Source organism: Rosa chinensis, chromosome 7, assembly GCF_002994745.2.
Source record: "Rosa chinensis cultivar Old Blush chromosome 7, RchiOBHm-V2, whole genome shotgun sequence".
Classification (NCBI taxonomy): Eukaryota; Viridiplantae; Streptophyta; class Magnoliopsida; order Rosales; family Rosaceae; genus Rosa; species Rosa chinensis.
Window position 1 is genome coordinate 36231792 of NC_037094.1, and position 17634 is coordinate 36249425.

Below are 17634 nucleotides of genomic sequence, written 5' to 3' on the forward strand. Positions count from 1 at the left end.
GTTACTGAAAAGATAGTGTAATTGATGCGTTGAGTGGGGCGAACCTCATACCTTATTTGACTGGGCTAGTGGCAGCCAAGTGGGTCTTTTTATTATCCTTGCTTCTGGTCTTGGATGTTCCTATATTTTTAATCCACTAGCTGCTCTTTTTTTCCTTTTCTTCTTACAGCACCTTCTATTGCTCATGCTGATAGTATCAATCAACTATTTCTCTGGCTTTTTTGGACTTTACGTTATAAATGAGAAGTGCATTTGGCATCTGCATCTTTGATGAGTTTCTTTCCTGAATTGTTTGTACAGACCCAGTTCCCCCTTTTGTCCAGGTTGCATGAGGCATACAATGAGATACCAGCATTCGTAGATGCTAGGCCAGATAAGCAGCCGGATGCTCCTTCATAATAGTTACCGACAAGTTCAAGAGGTATGAAGTAATATCTCCTGTCTAATTATAAGTTTTCTGCTTACATCCGGCATTGATGAAATATTTGTGGCACCACATGAACACACTGTATTTAGTGTAGTTACTTTCTTGTTGGTTGGTGCTTCAGAGATTTTCCATCCGCCTGAAAGTATCTCTTTTATTCTAATCAACCTTTCCTATCCCCAAATGCAGAAAAATTGCCACCAACTAAGGTTTTCGTTGAAACATTCGGAACATTGCAACATAGTAATACTAAGATGTATAAATAAGGGTTGTCCGATAATGGAACAGATTGAAACTGCATTGCTGTAATGTATATGTAAAATGATGTAATTGTCTGGATTGTATGTCAAAACTCTTCAGCGTCTCTTGTGCACATTGTGTACTTGGATCTTACAGCTTCTAGCCTTCTATGTCCAATAAACCGTATTTTACAGAGAAGAACATCTAAATTTTCTTTACTGTTTCAGATTTTCATTGATGCTTCTTCTGGTGTGTTCCACTTGTCTAGCAAATTTTCTTTGCTGAATGGTATGCTGTGCATGCGTGTCTCGTCCAATCCCATCATGAAATTTCTACATTAACAACAAAATCCCTAGTCAAATCAATGTCTCCTCATCTCCATGTTAAAACATTGAAGCAGTAAGATGTGTGGTCTGAGAATTGGCATTTCATCTGAGTAGAACATCACCATTTTTTTTTTTTTTTGATTTGTCAATCACACGGTGTCCTCAAAGGCTTCCTAGGCCCAGAGACTAATCCGTGCTCGGGGAATCTTGTCAGAACGCTTCCTCCCCCCTGGCCAACAAGAATATATTGGGATTTAACTCCAATAAGCATCGGCGGGATTCGAACCCGGGTGTGGGGGTTCCACACCTGGAGGCTCTTACCAATTCGACCACCTGTGGTGGTTAGAACATCACCATTTGAGGCGTCCTTTGAAAATCCCACTGTGAAATTTCTACATTAAGCAGCAAAATCCCTAGTCGAATCAATGGCTCGTCGGCCTCATAAAGTTAAAAGTTAAAGTTGAAAGTGTTAAACCATTGAAGCAGTAGGAAGTCGGGTCTTGGAATTGTCATCTCATAAAGACGTTCTTTGAAAATCCCATCATGAAATTTCTGCATTAACAACAAAATCCCTGGTAGAATTAATGGCTCCTCAGCCTCATTTAAAACCATTGAAGCAGTAAGAAGTGGGGTCTTTGATCTGTCATCTCATCTCAATAGCACTTCACCATTAGAGACGTTCTTTGAAAATATTGTGGCTCAAATACTCCAGTAAAAAGGATAGCAACAATTCACGAACCTTGTTAATGCAGAAATTACAAGAAAAGTGTAGCTATGAAGAAAATCATTCCTCCGGCAATTTTGGGTTAAGGAATTTCATTCCATTTTTTTTTCTTGTCACATGGGGGAGACGGTGGTTGTTGACATGGAGAAATGGAAGGGGTACATTGACCTTGACTTGGTGGGTTAACTCCCTTCATCACTTACACTTTGACAGCTGAGCATGAAAGAGAATCCATCTAATCAACTATGAGCCCTTTTATCAAGTTGTAGATGATAAGAGAGATTTTCTCCGTCTTCCTATAATAAATTTCCCAACCAAGCTCTGTCAAATGATTTTGAGTTTCATATTTGTTTTTTTTTTTTTTTTTTTTTTTTTTTTTTTTTTTGAGGAAAAGGGATAACTTCATTCATTTAACCATGGCCAGAAGGCATGTACATCAAATGCTGTCTTACACTAAAATCATAAATGGTATAAGCTACCGAGCAAAGAACAGGTGACCCTCACTGCTAACACATTCGCTCATTTATAAGCCTAATCATATGAACACAAACCCAAACTATCTAAATCCTTGTAATAGCAACCCTAGCCGCCTAGAGACCTCAATTGGTGTACAATGGATCATAGAACTCAGGTGTTTCTGCTTCTTATATTCACGCCTTTTCTCGTTTTAGCAAACCATCAGACAAGTACTCCGGATGTTAAGCTCAATATAGCTACTATTTTATTTTCTTACTCCATTTATTTGTTAATATCTGAATTTGCAGAATTGTTGTACCTGCTTTTTAGCTTTCCAGATATTATGTCTCTAGTTTTTGTCAAAATCTTTCCCAAAGCTGAATAGCATAGAAGTACTTAGGGGTCATCAATGGGCAGCCCTGCCCAAAATTAATGGGCCCGGGCCGGGCCAAAATATATATTTTTTATTTTTTGGGCCGGGCAGGGCCGGGCTTCTCTTAAAAATCAAGGCCCAGGGCCGCCCATGGGCCCAGGGCCTTACGGGCTTTTTAGGGCCGGGCCGGGCTTTTTTGGGTGGGCAGGGCCGAGCCCATTATATTTATATGTCATATTATTTTGTTAAAAAAATACAAAAACCTATGAAAAAATAATGATATGTTAATTATTGAACACAATAAAATACAAAATTAAAAAAACATATGGCCTAATGCAATAATTAGTTCAATATAACTACATAAAAATATATTAATACAAAAATTGAATGGGCTTTCGGGGGGGCTTATAAGGCCGGGCCGGGCGGGCTTTAATGGGCATATAACGGGCCGGGCCGCGGGCCGGGCCTGGGCTTTGAACCCTCCGCCCTAGCCCTGCCTCGTGCCCAATGGGCAGGGCCGGGCGGGCGCCCATGGGCTTTTAGGCCCGCGGGCCAAATGATGACCCCTAGAAGTACTCAACCAACAGTGCCAGTAACTGTATGTGGTAATCCGGATTTCAGAGAAAGTAGTATATGATAATTAATTTTTTCAAATTCATTGAGGAACCATTTTAAGGAAGTATTAATTCTGATGTTAGATTTGACAGCAGAACTTCTTAACTCATCTTGTTACAAATAAAGTTTTGATTCTTTAGTCTCTGAGTTGTTTAAGATTACTTTGTACTTTACTAGGAAATACTTAGTCAGCCTTGAGAACAGGCAATTAATTCTTAAGAGCTGCTTGGATTGCTATAGCTACAGTTGGTGCAATAGTGTCCTTTAAGTTGCTTTCATAATCTCTTAAATTTGTAATCCTTTCTAACTCTGCAATTTCTCCCTGTTTCAATTGATTGGGAAAATTCTTCTTTGAGAATTCAACACAGACGCATAGTGGTTGCATGTCTTTCTCCACCCTCGATGGAGAACTATTCTGGTATCATCTTCGGTGTCGGCTATTTGGCGCACGACGTCGATCGTGCCCTGTATCAAGTCGGGGTTTGCATCTCGGCCTGTGGTAACTTCTTGTCGGATCCATTATGACCATGCCTTTGTTCAATGGGGACACGCAGAGGCTACACTGCTTTCCAGGATAGGCTTGGCACCGAAAATCATGCGTCTTCGGCCAATCCGGGCCCATCTGAAATCAACGGCGTGCGGTTTTGGTGGCGAGGTGGATGAGTGAGCTATGTTTTAACCCAGTTCCCCGGTGCACTGGAGAGGCGGCTGTCGCTTTTCTTTGCTGCATCCCAGATCGAGGTGGTGATCCAGCAGCAAACGATGAGTGAAGTAGTGCCTGGGGTCTAGGCGGGCTTTGCATTCTGGTCGGTGACATTGGCGGTGGCAGACGGTGTTGTCTTGGTAGGACTGGGATGATCTTTCTCCTGCCAAGGGCGGCGGAGTAGCAGACGGGATCAACGTCCGGGATGGTCGGGGTGCCCAGAGAGATTTTGGGTGCCCAAAGGAGAATCATGTGGGCCTAGGCCTCTTCTTTGTTGGATTGCTCAAGTAGGGTTTTTGGTTGGGCCTTCCTTCTTGGGAATTTGCAATTGGTGTATGAGCCAAATGCTGTTAGGGTTTGTAGGGTTCACATTTGGGATCCAGGAGATTGTTTAGGGGCCCAATATTTTTTGGCATTTTGGAATGGGTTTTTTGGCTACCTAGATTGAAAATTGCTCTCTATTCAATGTATTATTTTGTGTGGAGTAGGCAAGGTCGGTCACACTACCACCAGTTACCTTGATAGAAAGTTACACTCTATTCGACGTATATCTTTGCGTGGAAGTATGGTCAACCATACTATTGGTACCATTTTACATAGCCTGGATTTTGTCCTGTGCTTTCATCAAATGCTTAAGTGCATCCGTTAATCTTCTTACTAGGTTTTATTTCTGATGCTTTGGTGCATCTAATATTGTTATTGTTATTTCATATTTCGATGTAGTTTCTACATCTATAAGTTGTAATGTTTCTTATTATTGTTATTATTATCAATAAAGTGGTTGACTATTATTCTACAAAAAAAAAATAATTAGAAAACAAATTCTTCAATCTCCCTTATCTTTGTAATTTTTGTAAATACTATGTAAATATATTCTTTAATTTGTTTTGATCCTAACATCTTATGCATGAATATATAACTCCCCTTAATCCCCGGCTAGAATGATACCCTACTTATCTTTAGTGCATTGATGTGGTTTTAAATTGTACATCTAATTTGGTGTAGTCAAGTTGTCTTCTACTGTAACATAGATGTCATTTTGGAACAGACTTGTACCATTATCTGGTTTCTAAGTTCCAATTCAGTAGATAGAGAAAAAAAAAAAACCAAGTCCAGTACGTGAAAAGATTATATTACCATAAAGCATAAAAGGGTGCGGCTATTGTCACCCTACTAACTACTTTGTTCACCCTACATTCTTTTCTCACCCTACTTATATTTTTTTAATTTCAAGTTTACTTTGTTCACCCATTTGCAGTACCCAAAATACCCTTTTACAATATAGGGTTTAACTCGAATTCTTTTTCTATTTAGCTTCCTTTGCGTCTTTCTCAGTTCTTGAGAAGGAAATTCCTCCTTGTGTCTCTTAGTCAATCAGTCTCATGAAATTTCAATCTTTTGAGTATTAAATTTTGAGCATTATTAATACAAGAAATAACAATTTGTTTAAGAATATAAGTTGTAACCTTTGATTATCAATCTTTTACACCCTTAATTTGAGTTTTAACTACTGGAAATGAGTAACCCTTGTCTTCATATATATTGTTGGGACTTTTGGGACTACATTTACATATTCTAGTGAAGTTGGATTTTAATTGGTTAAAAAATTGAGACAAGAAAATTAGCCAATACTATTGCAACTATATATGTGAATTAATTAATTGGTAATTGCTAATCATAGTAGACATGAGTTGATCTGATGTAGTTGGGGGAGTCGTATTTAAGGCCTTATAAAATGAAGTTTAGAGTTTAACGATGAATGAAAATATTACGAACAAAATTTAGGGTCCTTGAGCCAAAGCACTAAAATTGGCCAAAATTATCTCACTTACCCTAGCAACAGATTTTTATTCACTGTTACCCAATTTAACATAGAAAGACAATTTTACCCAAAGCCAAATTAATAAACTACCCCATATGCCATCTCTCTCTCTCTCTCTCTCTCTCTCTCTCTCTCTCCACCTCCGGTCGGCGTCGATCCACTCCCCAATCTCCATTCTCCACCTCCGGCAGGCGTTGATCCACTTCCCGATCTCCAACTCCGTCACAGGTCGAGTTCTTGCCTAGATTCCGTTGCAGCTCATTGGTGAGCTTGCACAGGTTCTGCCCCGTCAACCCAATCGCCATCGCACTGACAACGACGACCAAATGACGTGTCACCAATGGCCTCCTGGACCCCTATGCCGTCTCCTTAGCCTTACCGAGCAACATCATCAACGTTACGTATCCTCTGGTGCTCGACGCAGGCTGTGGCGTAGGAGAAAGATGATTGGGTGCCCAAATCAATTTCTCTCTTCCTTTTTTTTTTTTTTCCCTTTCCTTCTAGGCCTTCTACCCCCATTTTGAATTGATGTAATAGAATTGGGGCAATAGAAGTTTGTTAAAGGTCTATTGGGGGGCAATAGACGTTTTGAATTGATGTAATCTTCTCGTTTCTTTTTTCTTTAATCAAAGTTTTATTTGTCTAAACTTAGGGAGATTAGTTTCCATTCCGGAGACTGAAAGTTCTTTTTTTTTTGGGGGGGGGCAATAGATGTCTATTGGGGGACAATAGACATTTTGAATTGAGATCGTTTTGTTTTCTTTAATCAAAGTTTTATTTGTCTACATTTAGGAAGATTAGTTCCCATTCCGGCGACTGAAAGTTCTATTGGAGAGCAATAGAAGTCTATTAGGGGGAAATAGAGGGTTATTGCCCCTCTATTGGGGGGCAATAGAGGTCTATTAGGGGGTAATAAACCTTTCCAGCGACCTATGAGATCCGATGACCTCTTTGGGGACATCCAACGAGTTTTTAGAGAAGTCCAGTGGTGGTGGCTGGTGACTGGATTCCGGCTGTCGATGTTCGGATTTCTGCGATATTTCGCCAGATTTCTGCGACCGGTGACCGAACTGCGGCGAAGTCTCATATGGTTTCTCTCTCTTCCATCCTCTCTCTCTCTCTCTCTCTCTCTCTCTCTCTCTCCTTATCTCTCTCTCTTTGTAACAAAGAGGTGATGGTAAAATAGTCTTAAAAACAAAAAAATAAAAAACAAAAAAAATATATAATTGGGTATTACGGAATACCTTATTAGAGTCTTCATGGATAAGAGGGAATTAAAAAAACTTAATGGGGTAAGTGGGAAAAAAATCCCTAGGATTAGGGTAAATGGACAAAAACCCTAAAATTTAAGTACGTATTCGGTAAGGTGTAATAAGAAAAATAATTGTAAATTTTAATAAGATATTATCTTTTATTGTAATTTTGTATTAGGGTATTTTAGTCATTTAATAAATTAGAAACTTGTAGGGTGAACAAATCAGTTAGTAGGGTGGCAATAGCCGAACCCAACATAAAACCTTGGTTTCAATAAACAAAGGGCAACCCTAACTCCAGAACCAATTGTAAATTCTTAAGTGGATTTCAATGAACAAAACCCCTAAACCCAATTTCTTTATTAAAAATCCTAAATCCAATGTCAATAATCAAACTCTAAACCCAATTTTTTAATTACGAAACCTTAAATCAAATGTCAATAACAAACCTAGATCCAATTCTTGAACCATGCACTCCTGTACTTAATCCATTAATGGTCAGAAAACTCATTATGCACAATGCCTACATACAAGGGACCCTGTTTAGATATTCTTACCATTATTTGGTTCTATCTCTCCATCGATTATGAAATAGCTCCAATAGTTCACCATCACTAACTCATACCATGTTTAGAGATTCGCAATCTAACCTCTCCCTTTCTACGATTCTAAAGCTAGTAGCTTTTGTCTTTGTCTTTTCAAAAGGATGAGATATTTTTTAAGATGTTGAAGAGACGTGAGACTTTTGGTTTGAAAATAGGTTGAAATTTTTTGAAACAATGAAGGATGAGAATAAACCTAAAAAAATGGCATTTGTGGTGTCATGTGACTTTTTTATATCGGAAAAATACATCGGCGGACTAAAGTGATAATTAGAGTTAAACTTGAGTGACTAAAATGAAATTTTATAAACATGAGTGAATAAAGTTTCGATCAAGTGAAAATTGAGTCACTAAAACTATATTCTTTACTAAATAAAAACAACTATGTTCACAAACTATGATACAAAAATATCCACAAGGAAATTTGAGAGGCCAGGGAACTAGAAATTCTTTTGCAATATGGAGTGTTAATGGAAATGAGACATCTAAATATAAAAGAGATTTTGATGGATTGTATGAAATAGAGGTTTACCTATTTTTGCAACATTTTTACCTTTTATATATATGTATATATATATATATATATATATATATATTTTTTTTTAAATAGTTTCGCAAAGATAAACAACATTTTTATAGAATAAACATCTTAAAATAAAACTTGTTTAAACAATGTATTTCGTATAGGGATCTCAAATTGATTCTAAAACAAAAACTATGTTATGTTTAATAGCTAAATTAAAGAATGGAGTCACAACTCAGGTAGTGGCCAGGGTCATCGATCGGCCAATGAGTGTTGTTGGTCGAGAGGCGGTCGTCAGGCAATTTGCTGGTCAATAATGATTATTGGTGGGATAATGACATTGCCGATGGAAAGATTCTTAAGTTGTTGTTTGGACAATAATGGAGTCCACAATTGAGAGATGGTGGAGTTCGTTGGTTTAGGTTTTAGGGTTTGTGTGGTCGATTGTCTGTCGATTGGTGAGAATTTGCAAGTCTGGTGATTGTGTAGTTGTTGGTGAGGTGGTGGTGGAATTTGTCAATGGGACGGTGAAATCGACAATTAGTTGGTGCGCAGTTGGTCGGTTAGTCAGGTAGTGGGTAAGTTGTTGAGATTTTTGGTTGGTCAGTGAGATAACTGAATGGTTGGGGAGGTTGCCGACTAGGAAGTTGTAGGGTTAATAGTGATGTGGTGTTGTGATTTTTCAAACCGGTTGACTTTTTTGTCCTCTCACTTAAATTGACTTTTTGCTTGAAATTAATTGCCATCTTTTCTACACTTTTCCTCTCTTGATCAATGCAGAAAGCAAAGTTGTACTGCGAAGTCATGCTTGAGGATTCCTTAATTTTAATGTGATTTAGATTTTTTCATCTGCAACTTTGCTTCTAAGGCTTAGAAAAGCATCATTAGATGTTTTATACATATGAGATCTTACCAAGATCATTCTCACGTGTTCATTTCATTTTGGCAAAGACTTGTGAAATACCAATATTGAACCTCAATTAAAAAAAGGGTAAGACTTGTGGAATGTCAATACCAAACCTCTATTAAAAATAGGGTGTGGCTATTGCCACACTACCATTTTCTTAGTCCACAGTCATCTATTTCAGGCTTTAATCATGAAGCATATCTAGAGAGAAATAGATGGGATCGCCAAAAAGAGATATATGTTTTTTTATTGTTTGAAAAAAGAAATCACAAGGAGGATCTAGCTTCTGCTACAATTGATTTGAAGTCGATCAAGGTTGTAGGCAAAGGAAGCCCTATAGGGGATCATACCAAACCAAATCCTCGTATCAAATCATCAATGAATACTCATGACCTAAGTTAGCCAAGGCATTAGCCACATGTACTATTGGCTTCTCTAAATACATGCTTTGAAAGAAACCAGCTTGCAACAAGTGATTAAGTTTGACTTGATTCTCTAGGAAGAGGGTGATGTGTTGTTAATGTGGTCAATTGGAGTCACCTTTGAGGTTGATTAAACACTTTACTGCAGTCAATTAGAGTCACCTTCAATGAGAAGTTACTTGTAGCCTTCTAGAATGGCAACTCTTAAGAAAAAAAAAAAAACAAAGAAAAGCTACTTGTAATCTAATTCAGTTCATTTTCCTAGATTGCTCTGATCACCTATTGGGATAATTGTTATAATTTGGGAATTATGTTTATGTCAATGGGATTATGTAAATTTCAGATTTTCAGTGAACTGTGGAAGTGTTGGATTGAGTTTTACTTGGTTTTGGAGTTGTTGTGTTTTGGGGAGCACGGTAGCTCCAGAAGATTAGGGGTGATTTTTGTTTAGAAGTGTTTGTTGTGCTTTCTACAGGTTTGAGTTGTCCACTTTTAGGAAAAGTATTGCAAATTTTCGGTAGAATGTTCTTGAAAAGTGGGCCCCATATGCCATCTCGGATTTCAGGGTGAATTTCGAGGCGGGTCTTGTCAAAATTTAATATTGAAATTATGATTAAATATTGTTTAGTCATTGAGCTTTTGCCCTAAAAACACTTTAGTCCCTGACCTTCTAATTTTACACGTTTAGTCTTTCTACTCCAAAATTTCAGACTAATAGGTCATTTCCGTTACTTTCCGTCCAAAAACGTTGTTCAATTACTGATGTGGCAATCCTTCCGCGTCAAAAAGTCTATTATACCCTCACTTTCTCTTGTTTTTTCCTAATTTATTTTTTAATTTAAAATTTTTCTCTATTTTTTAGTTTCTATTTACCCTCTCTCCAAAACCCCCAACCTCTTCTCTCTCCGAACAACCACCTCCCAGCCATCAAAACCCAGAAATTTTACATGTTCTTGAACCAAATCCAAATAAAAAAGGGACAAAAAAACTGCAACAATGGGAGATACCCAGATCGATTAGACAAAGAGAAAAGAAAACCAAAACGATTTCATCAAGAACCCATGAGCTCCATCCAAACCTTGCTCAAAACCTTCTTTAAAAACCCCAGTACCATCAAATCCCCATCCCAAGCCAAACAACTCTATTCCCTAATCCCCACCGCCAACGCCACTACACCGCCGCCCAAAACCTTAATTCCCCACTTCTCCAATGGCCATCTCTCAAATCTCATTTCCTTCATTTGAATCAAACTTTCTGCAAATCCATCCAATCCAATTCTCATACGCATTTGTCTGCTCCTCCATGAAAATACTGTCCCAAATCGACTTGATACCCTCGCTGACCTGATTGCCTTCGAATTCATCGTTATCCAAATCCGAATCGAACTCCAACCTAACAACCCAAAGCCCTTGCGGAGCTAGAAAGTCACTAAATTCATAGCCGAAGCCCTGAGAATTTGACTCGGCCCCAATCCCTAGCCCCAAATTGGAATTTGACCCGAGATCATCGCCGTCGTCACCTTCGATCTCCAGTTCGGTGACAAACGGACCCCAGATGAGGACGCAGTCACTAGGGAGATGATTGGAGGAGGCACGACGGTTGCAGAGATCGGTGATGAAGCAACTGATGTCATGGTCAGAATCGGAGGCAGCGTTGGAGAAGAAGTCGCCTTCGGAGCTGCAGGAATCGATGAGATTAGCGAAGGGGTTGAAGTAGTGATGTGATATCATTAAGTCATTTTGAGAGTCCTGTTGAGTGTTTGGAGTGAAATAGGTGGAAAAAGTAAAATTCATAAAAAAATCATAGCTGGATCAGGATTCCTCACTATCGACTGTTTTTGCGGTCTTTACATTTTAATTCCCTTTATTTTCTCTAGAAAATTCTGATATTCTCCTGCTTGTTGTAGGAAACATTGCCTGGTGGAACTCTTGGAAACAGCAATGATGGAGTCATAAAATAAAGCATTAAGACATTTGACCAAGCAATGAAGAAAGGAAATAAAGGAGAAAGACGTTTTCAGTTGGGGAATAAAAGAGAAAGATGTTTCAACTGGAAAATAAATAAGAGAAAGATGTTTCAGCTTGGAAATTAAAGGAATTGCCCCATTATGAGAGGAGTTAAGGCCTTAAAGGAGATGTTTCAGTTAGAAAATTAAAGGAATTATGATGCAATTTCATCCGTCCAATGATGAAGGGTATGATCGACAAAAGCCAACTAATTAATGCTCCCCTACAAATAGGCAACGTCCAGAATAGAATTAGCATCACTTCCTGGCCAAAAACCATTCCAAGACTGCCCAATTCACTTCTCAAACCTCCATATCCTACAAGACCGTGACACCATCCATCCATCAATCTACAAAGCTCTAAGGCGCTAAGTCAAGGACACTCCACCACCATAGCAGAGACGAGTTCATCACCGTGTTGCTAAGCTGCTGAGGAAAGCTTCAAAGTGTAACTATGACTCTACTTACAATTTTTATTTCGGTTTTGTGTGTTTCGATTTGCGACTTGTGTAATTGGAGACACGGAATTTTCAGAATATTTTTATTAATATTTTTGAGATTTTCAGTTTATTATTGAGTTAATTTCGAGAATTCTTTTATGATGCATGTTATAATCTTGTGTCCTTTTACGTGTTTAGGTAATTTTCAGAGTTAGGTTAATAAGTTTGCATGCTAGAATCACGCTGAGTGTTCTTGTGTGTTTGCTTAATTTGCCAAGAGTAATTGTTATTTGTTAAGACGCTGAGTTAAACAAGTAGTAATTAGTTCTAACGGGTGGTAAAAATCATGCTTTAATGATTAAATGATTCTGGAAATTACGTGTTAAATTCTATGTGTAATGGTTAATTTGCACGTGTGAGTTGATTCGAGGGTTAGATAATACTACTAGTTAAGAGAATTACGCTGAGTGTTTTCGAAAATTAGTAGTATTAGGCTTGGTAAGGACTTTTCCGATCCAAGCCTACATTAGAATGAATTAGATAAATGGATTGATCCGTTGAGGCTTTTCATTTGGGCTCTTATCTAGGCATTTAAGATGGGCAAGTTTTTGTAGCATGTTGAAATGAATTTTCTGTTTTTACACTTAGTAATTTCCAAGTGGTATTGGTCTAGGTTAGGGAAGTCGATCATTGTATATAGTTTTATTTGTTTCGTTTTTATTTTAAGTAGATTAGGAACCAAATTTGAAAACCCCCATTTTATTCTTTTATTTGTTAATTGACCTTTTTGTGTAGGTGTACCCTACAATCCCAGGAGTGAACGATCCCTGCTTATCCTATACTGACAACTACACTTTGCAGGGTTAAATTATGAGCTATTTAAGCCGCATCATGATGGGTGCAACATCGATTGAGTCGGGGCGGGTCGGGTTGGTTTGGTGGCTCTGGGTCGCTAGGTAAGTGAGGAGTCTCAGACATATTTTTTTTCTGAAAATATTGAAAGGTCTTAGCTCGAACGCGCCTTCGGGTCGGAGACGGAGGGGGTTGTGTTAAGGTCTATGAAGGAGAGAGAGACAGGAGAAGAGATAAAAAGAAAGGAAAAAAAAAAGAATAGGATTAAATTCAGTTTAGTCCCTCGACTGGTCCTTGACTTTTTTTTTTTAATCACGATGGTTCCTGCACTTTTAGATTGCATTAGGCTGGTCCAAAATTTGACGTCATACGCTGAGGTGGAACTGACATGGAGTCCCACTTTTCAGATTTTAAACTCCCAAGCAGGGCAAAATGGACATCTCCAATTTAATCTTTTTTTTTTTTTACCAAAATTTATTCTAATTTATAATTTTCTTTCTTTTTTCTTTGTATTTTTTTTCTCTCTTCTAACTTTACTCTCTCTCAGACATCCCAAGCTTCAGATAGGCCTCATCAAAAAGCCCGCGGATCAAGTGGGCCGATGGAGGCCCGCCGGCCCGCAGGGCTTTTGGCCCGGCCCGGCCAGTCAAAAAACCAGCAAAAGCCCGCCTTGGTGGGCCGATGGAGGCCAGCAAAAAAGCCCTCAAAAACCCGACCCGCCAAAAGCCCGCTAGGCCCGGCCCGTAAAAGCCCGCAAAATATTATATATATATATGTGTGTGTGTGTGTGTGTTTATATATATATATATATTAATATATATATATATATATATGTATGTGTGTGTTTGTGTTATATATATAGATATATCTATATGTGTGTGTGTGTTTATAAATATATATATATATATAGACACATATAGATATATTTTTGTGTGTGTGTTTATATATATATATATATATAGTCATATAGATATATATATATAGATATATATATATATATATATATATCAATATATCATATATGTGTGTGTGTTTATATATATATATATATAGAGATATATATATATATATGTGTGTGTGTGTGTGTGTTTATATATATATATATATTAATATATATGTAATATGTGTGTGTATATATATATATATAGAGAGAGAGAGAGAGAGATATATATATATATATATATATATGTGTGTGTGTGTGTGTGTGTGTGTGTGTGTGTGGAACTTCTTATATTATTATATTTCTATATAAAATATGTGCATATATATATTCTACATATCGGTTGACCAATCCGATCGGATTCGAAAATATGGTGAAATTGGCTAAATTTTTTACCACACTCATAATCTATTGTAATAAACTCATCCAACGGTCGGTTTTTCCATTTTCTTTGAATTGATAGGGGTTGCTCTTTGGAGTGTATGATATATAAATATAGGTTTAGAAGAGTAACTACGTTTGACCTAGTTGATCGAATTCGAAACGAGAACCAAATTGGCTGAATTTTCTACAACCACCATAAAACATTACAATCTCTCCATCGAGCGGTTGGTTTCTCCGAATTCATTTTCTACTTCATGGTTGCTTTAGAATGAACTTAAACAATTTAAATGCAATGTATAAGTCATACAACTATAGGAATAAAATTGGTATAGACCAATGTGTTTGTAATTAAAATTAATTTTTTTTATCTTATATCCACGTACATCCATTAATGGAATATATACAAACGTGATGTGAAAAAATAAGCACATTTCGTAGTTGTCACGGCATCGGTCAACCAATAAAACATATAAGTGACTACGGTTGACCAATCCGATCGGATTCGAAATTATGGTGAAATTGGCTAAATTTTTTACCACACTCATAATTTATTGTAATAAACTCATCCAACGGTCGGTTTTTCCATTTTCTTTGAATTGATAGGGGTTGCTCTTTGGAGTGTATGATATATAAATATAGATTTATATGAGTAACTACGTTTGATCTAGTTGATCGAATTCGAAACGATAACCAAATTGGCTGGATTTTTTACAATCACCATAAAACATTACAATCTCTCCATCGAGCGGTTGGTTTCTACGAATTCATTTTCTACTTCATGGTTGCTTTAGAATGAACCTAAACAATTTAAATGCAATGTATAAGTCATACAACTTTAGGAATAAATTTGGTATAGACCAATGTGTTTGTAATTAAAATTAATTTTTTTTATCTTATGTCCACGCACATCCATTGATGGAATATATACAAACGTGATGTGAAAAAATAAGCATGTTTCGCGGTTGTCACGGCATCGGTCAACCAATAAAACATATAAGTGACTACGGTTGACCAATCCGATCGGATTCAAAAATATGGTGAAATTGGCTAAATTTTTTACCACACTCATAATTTATTGTAATAAACTCATCCAACGGTCGGTTTTTTCATTTTCTTTGAATTGATAGGGGTTGCTCTTTGGAGTGTATGATATATAAATATAGGTTTATAAGAGTAACTACGTTTGACCTAGTTGATCGAATTCGAAACGTGAACCAAATTGGCTGGATTTTCTACAACCACCATGAAACATTACAATCTCTCCATCAAGCGGTTGGTTTCTCCGAATTCATTTTCCACTTCATGGTTGCTTTAGAATGAACTTAAACAATTTAAATGCAATGTATAAGTCATATAACTTTAGGAATAAAATTAGTATAGTCCAATGTGTTTGTAATTAAAATTAATTTTTTTTTATCTTATGTCCACGCACATCCATCGATGGAATATATACAAACGTGATGTGAAAAAATAAGCACGTTTCGCGGTTGCCACGCCATCGGTCAACCACTAAAACATATAAGTGACTACGGTTGACCAATCCGATCGGATTCAAAAATATGGTGAAATTGGCTAAATTTTTTACCACACTCATAATTTATTGTAATAAACTCATCCAACGGTCGGTTTCTCATTTTCTTTGAATTGCTATATGTAGCTCTTTGGAGTGTATGATGTATAAATATAGATTTATAAAAAATTAGTGTCTTTAAAAATTTATTTATCAACAAATTAGTATCTATATATAAATATAGATTTTTTTTGGTACAATATAGTTATATAGATTGTTATCTTTGGTTGTATTTGATCATTATCCATTGAATTTCCAAAGCTTGATTAAAAAAAAAATACTTGTGTCTTTAAATATTTATTTATAAATAAAGCCCGCAAGGCCCGGCCCAAAAAAGCCCGCAAGGCTAAGCCCGGCCCGGCCCGAAAAAGCCCGCAAGGCCCGCTTTATATGGACGGGCTTGGATCCTTTGATTTTTAATAAAGCCCGGCCCGGCCCGCAATTATTTAAAAATATAGCAAGGCCCGGCCTGGCCCGGCCCAAGCCCGCTATGAATGGGCCCGGCCCGGCCCGTTGACGACCCCTAGCTTCAGACATCCCAAGCCTAAAAGCCAAATTGATCCAACGCACGCCCTCCTCCGCCGCTTCCGAACTCCAACGTCGATACCACCATCTTCATCCCTAGAAGAGAGAAGAAGTAGGGGCTAATTTGAAATGGGGAATAGGGTTCCGTTGCAAGTCTTCCGCCGCCCAATTCCTTCATCGACAGCTCACTACACGATCTTAACGCCGTCGACGACAGCCTGGACAACGACGTCGATTCCAGCGTCGTCGTCCTTGCACTTACATAATCTCATTCTCGCATCGTCATCTTCTTCTTCGATCCAAATCAGCACAAGCCGCAAGAACCACCACTACAGTCACCTCATTTTCCCTCACACCAGCCTCCTCCATCTCCAAAAACACACGAACCACCTCCTTAGGCTTACTGCACTAACCAAACCCCGAAATCATCAGCGTCCATGACCTCACACTTCTATCTGGCATCCCCGAAATCAAATCATAAGCTTCCTCTATATCACCTCTCTTCATCAACAGAGTCATCACTATATTCCACATGACAACATCCCTCTGCAACATTTTATCAAACATCAATCGTGCATCCCTAATTTCCCAACATAATGCATACAAATTTAGAATCATGTTCATCAAAAACAGATGGGATCGAAACCTGTGCTTCTCCACAAAGCTCGGATCTTTTTTGAAACCCAGTCAGATCATCCTATGAATGCCCACAAGAATCAAGCTTCACATGGATGCTGTCTTCTCCTTCTTCTCCTCTGCCTTCCTAATGCCGCACCACTGCCTTCTCCTTCTTCTCCTCCGCCTTCTCAGATAGAGCCGGACAGCCGGTGATAGAGCCGGTCTTTTCTCCGACGCACCACCATATCGCTGTCTTGGTCCTGGAAAACTACCCCGTGGTGGCCTTCATAACCAACCTTGATCTGCTGACAAACCAACATCCCAGCCTCTTATTAGCATCGATATGCATCGAAAAATACCTCCAAACTTCCAATCTAAGCCGTGCCACTGCCTCCATCGAAACTCCAGACTTGAGCATTGTCAGCGTCGTCGGAGTTGAAATATGCTGCCATGGCTGGCCAGCATCACTCGACGGACCACCTCCTTGGAGATCCACAGGTGTTTCATCCTCCTCATTGTCCAACCCCATTGAGATGCAATTTTAATCGCCTCTCTTTTGTCTCAAGCCATTTATTGTTTCTTCGGTGCTCGGAGTAGGAAGAGAGCCGGAAGAAAGGGAAGAAGACCAAAAGGATGTGGCCTGGAATTGATGGAATCGGGGAGTTTTATCGGTATTAGTTTCTGAGGTCTGGTATCATAGTCGAGGCAGAAAGGGAATAGAAAACTGGAAGAGGAAGTAAGAAAAAGAAAAAGACAAATTTCTGAAGAAGTAGGGGTAGTTTGGACTTTTCATCCAAACTGAGGGTCAGAGTCTGGAAAATGGGCCCTTATGTCGGGTCCAACTCAGCATCTGACGTCACATTTTGAACTAGGCTGATGCAATTTAGAAGTGCAGGGACTATCGTGATTA

At 38.2% G+C, this 17634-nt stretch overlaps 2 protein-coding genes across 3 annotated transcripts in view; both read left to right on the plus strand.

Moving 5' to 3' along the window:
* LOC112177379 (glutathione S-transferase zeta class) overlaps nt 1–421 on the plus strand; it is a 40859-nt gene extending 40438 nt beyond the window's left edge. For both annotated transcript variants that reach the window (XM_024315675.2, XM_024315674.2), the window contains exon 10: nt 301–421. In XM_024315675.2, the coding sequence (XP_024171443.1) occupies nt 301–399 (99 nt within the window). In that variant the 3' untranslated portion in view covers nt 400–421. The remainder of the gene's footprint in view (nt 1–300) is intronic.
* Nucleotides 1–17634, plus strand: part of LOC112177374 (leucine-rich repeat receptor protein kinase HPCA1) — a 74998-nt gene that overhangs the window by 34274 nt on the left and 23090 nt on the right. The gene's annotated exons all lie outside the window — the stretch shown is intronic.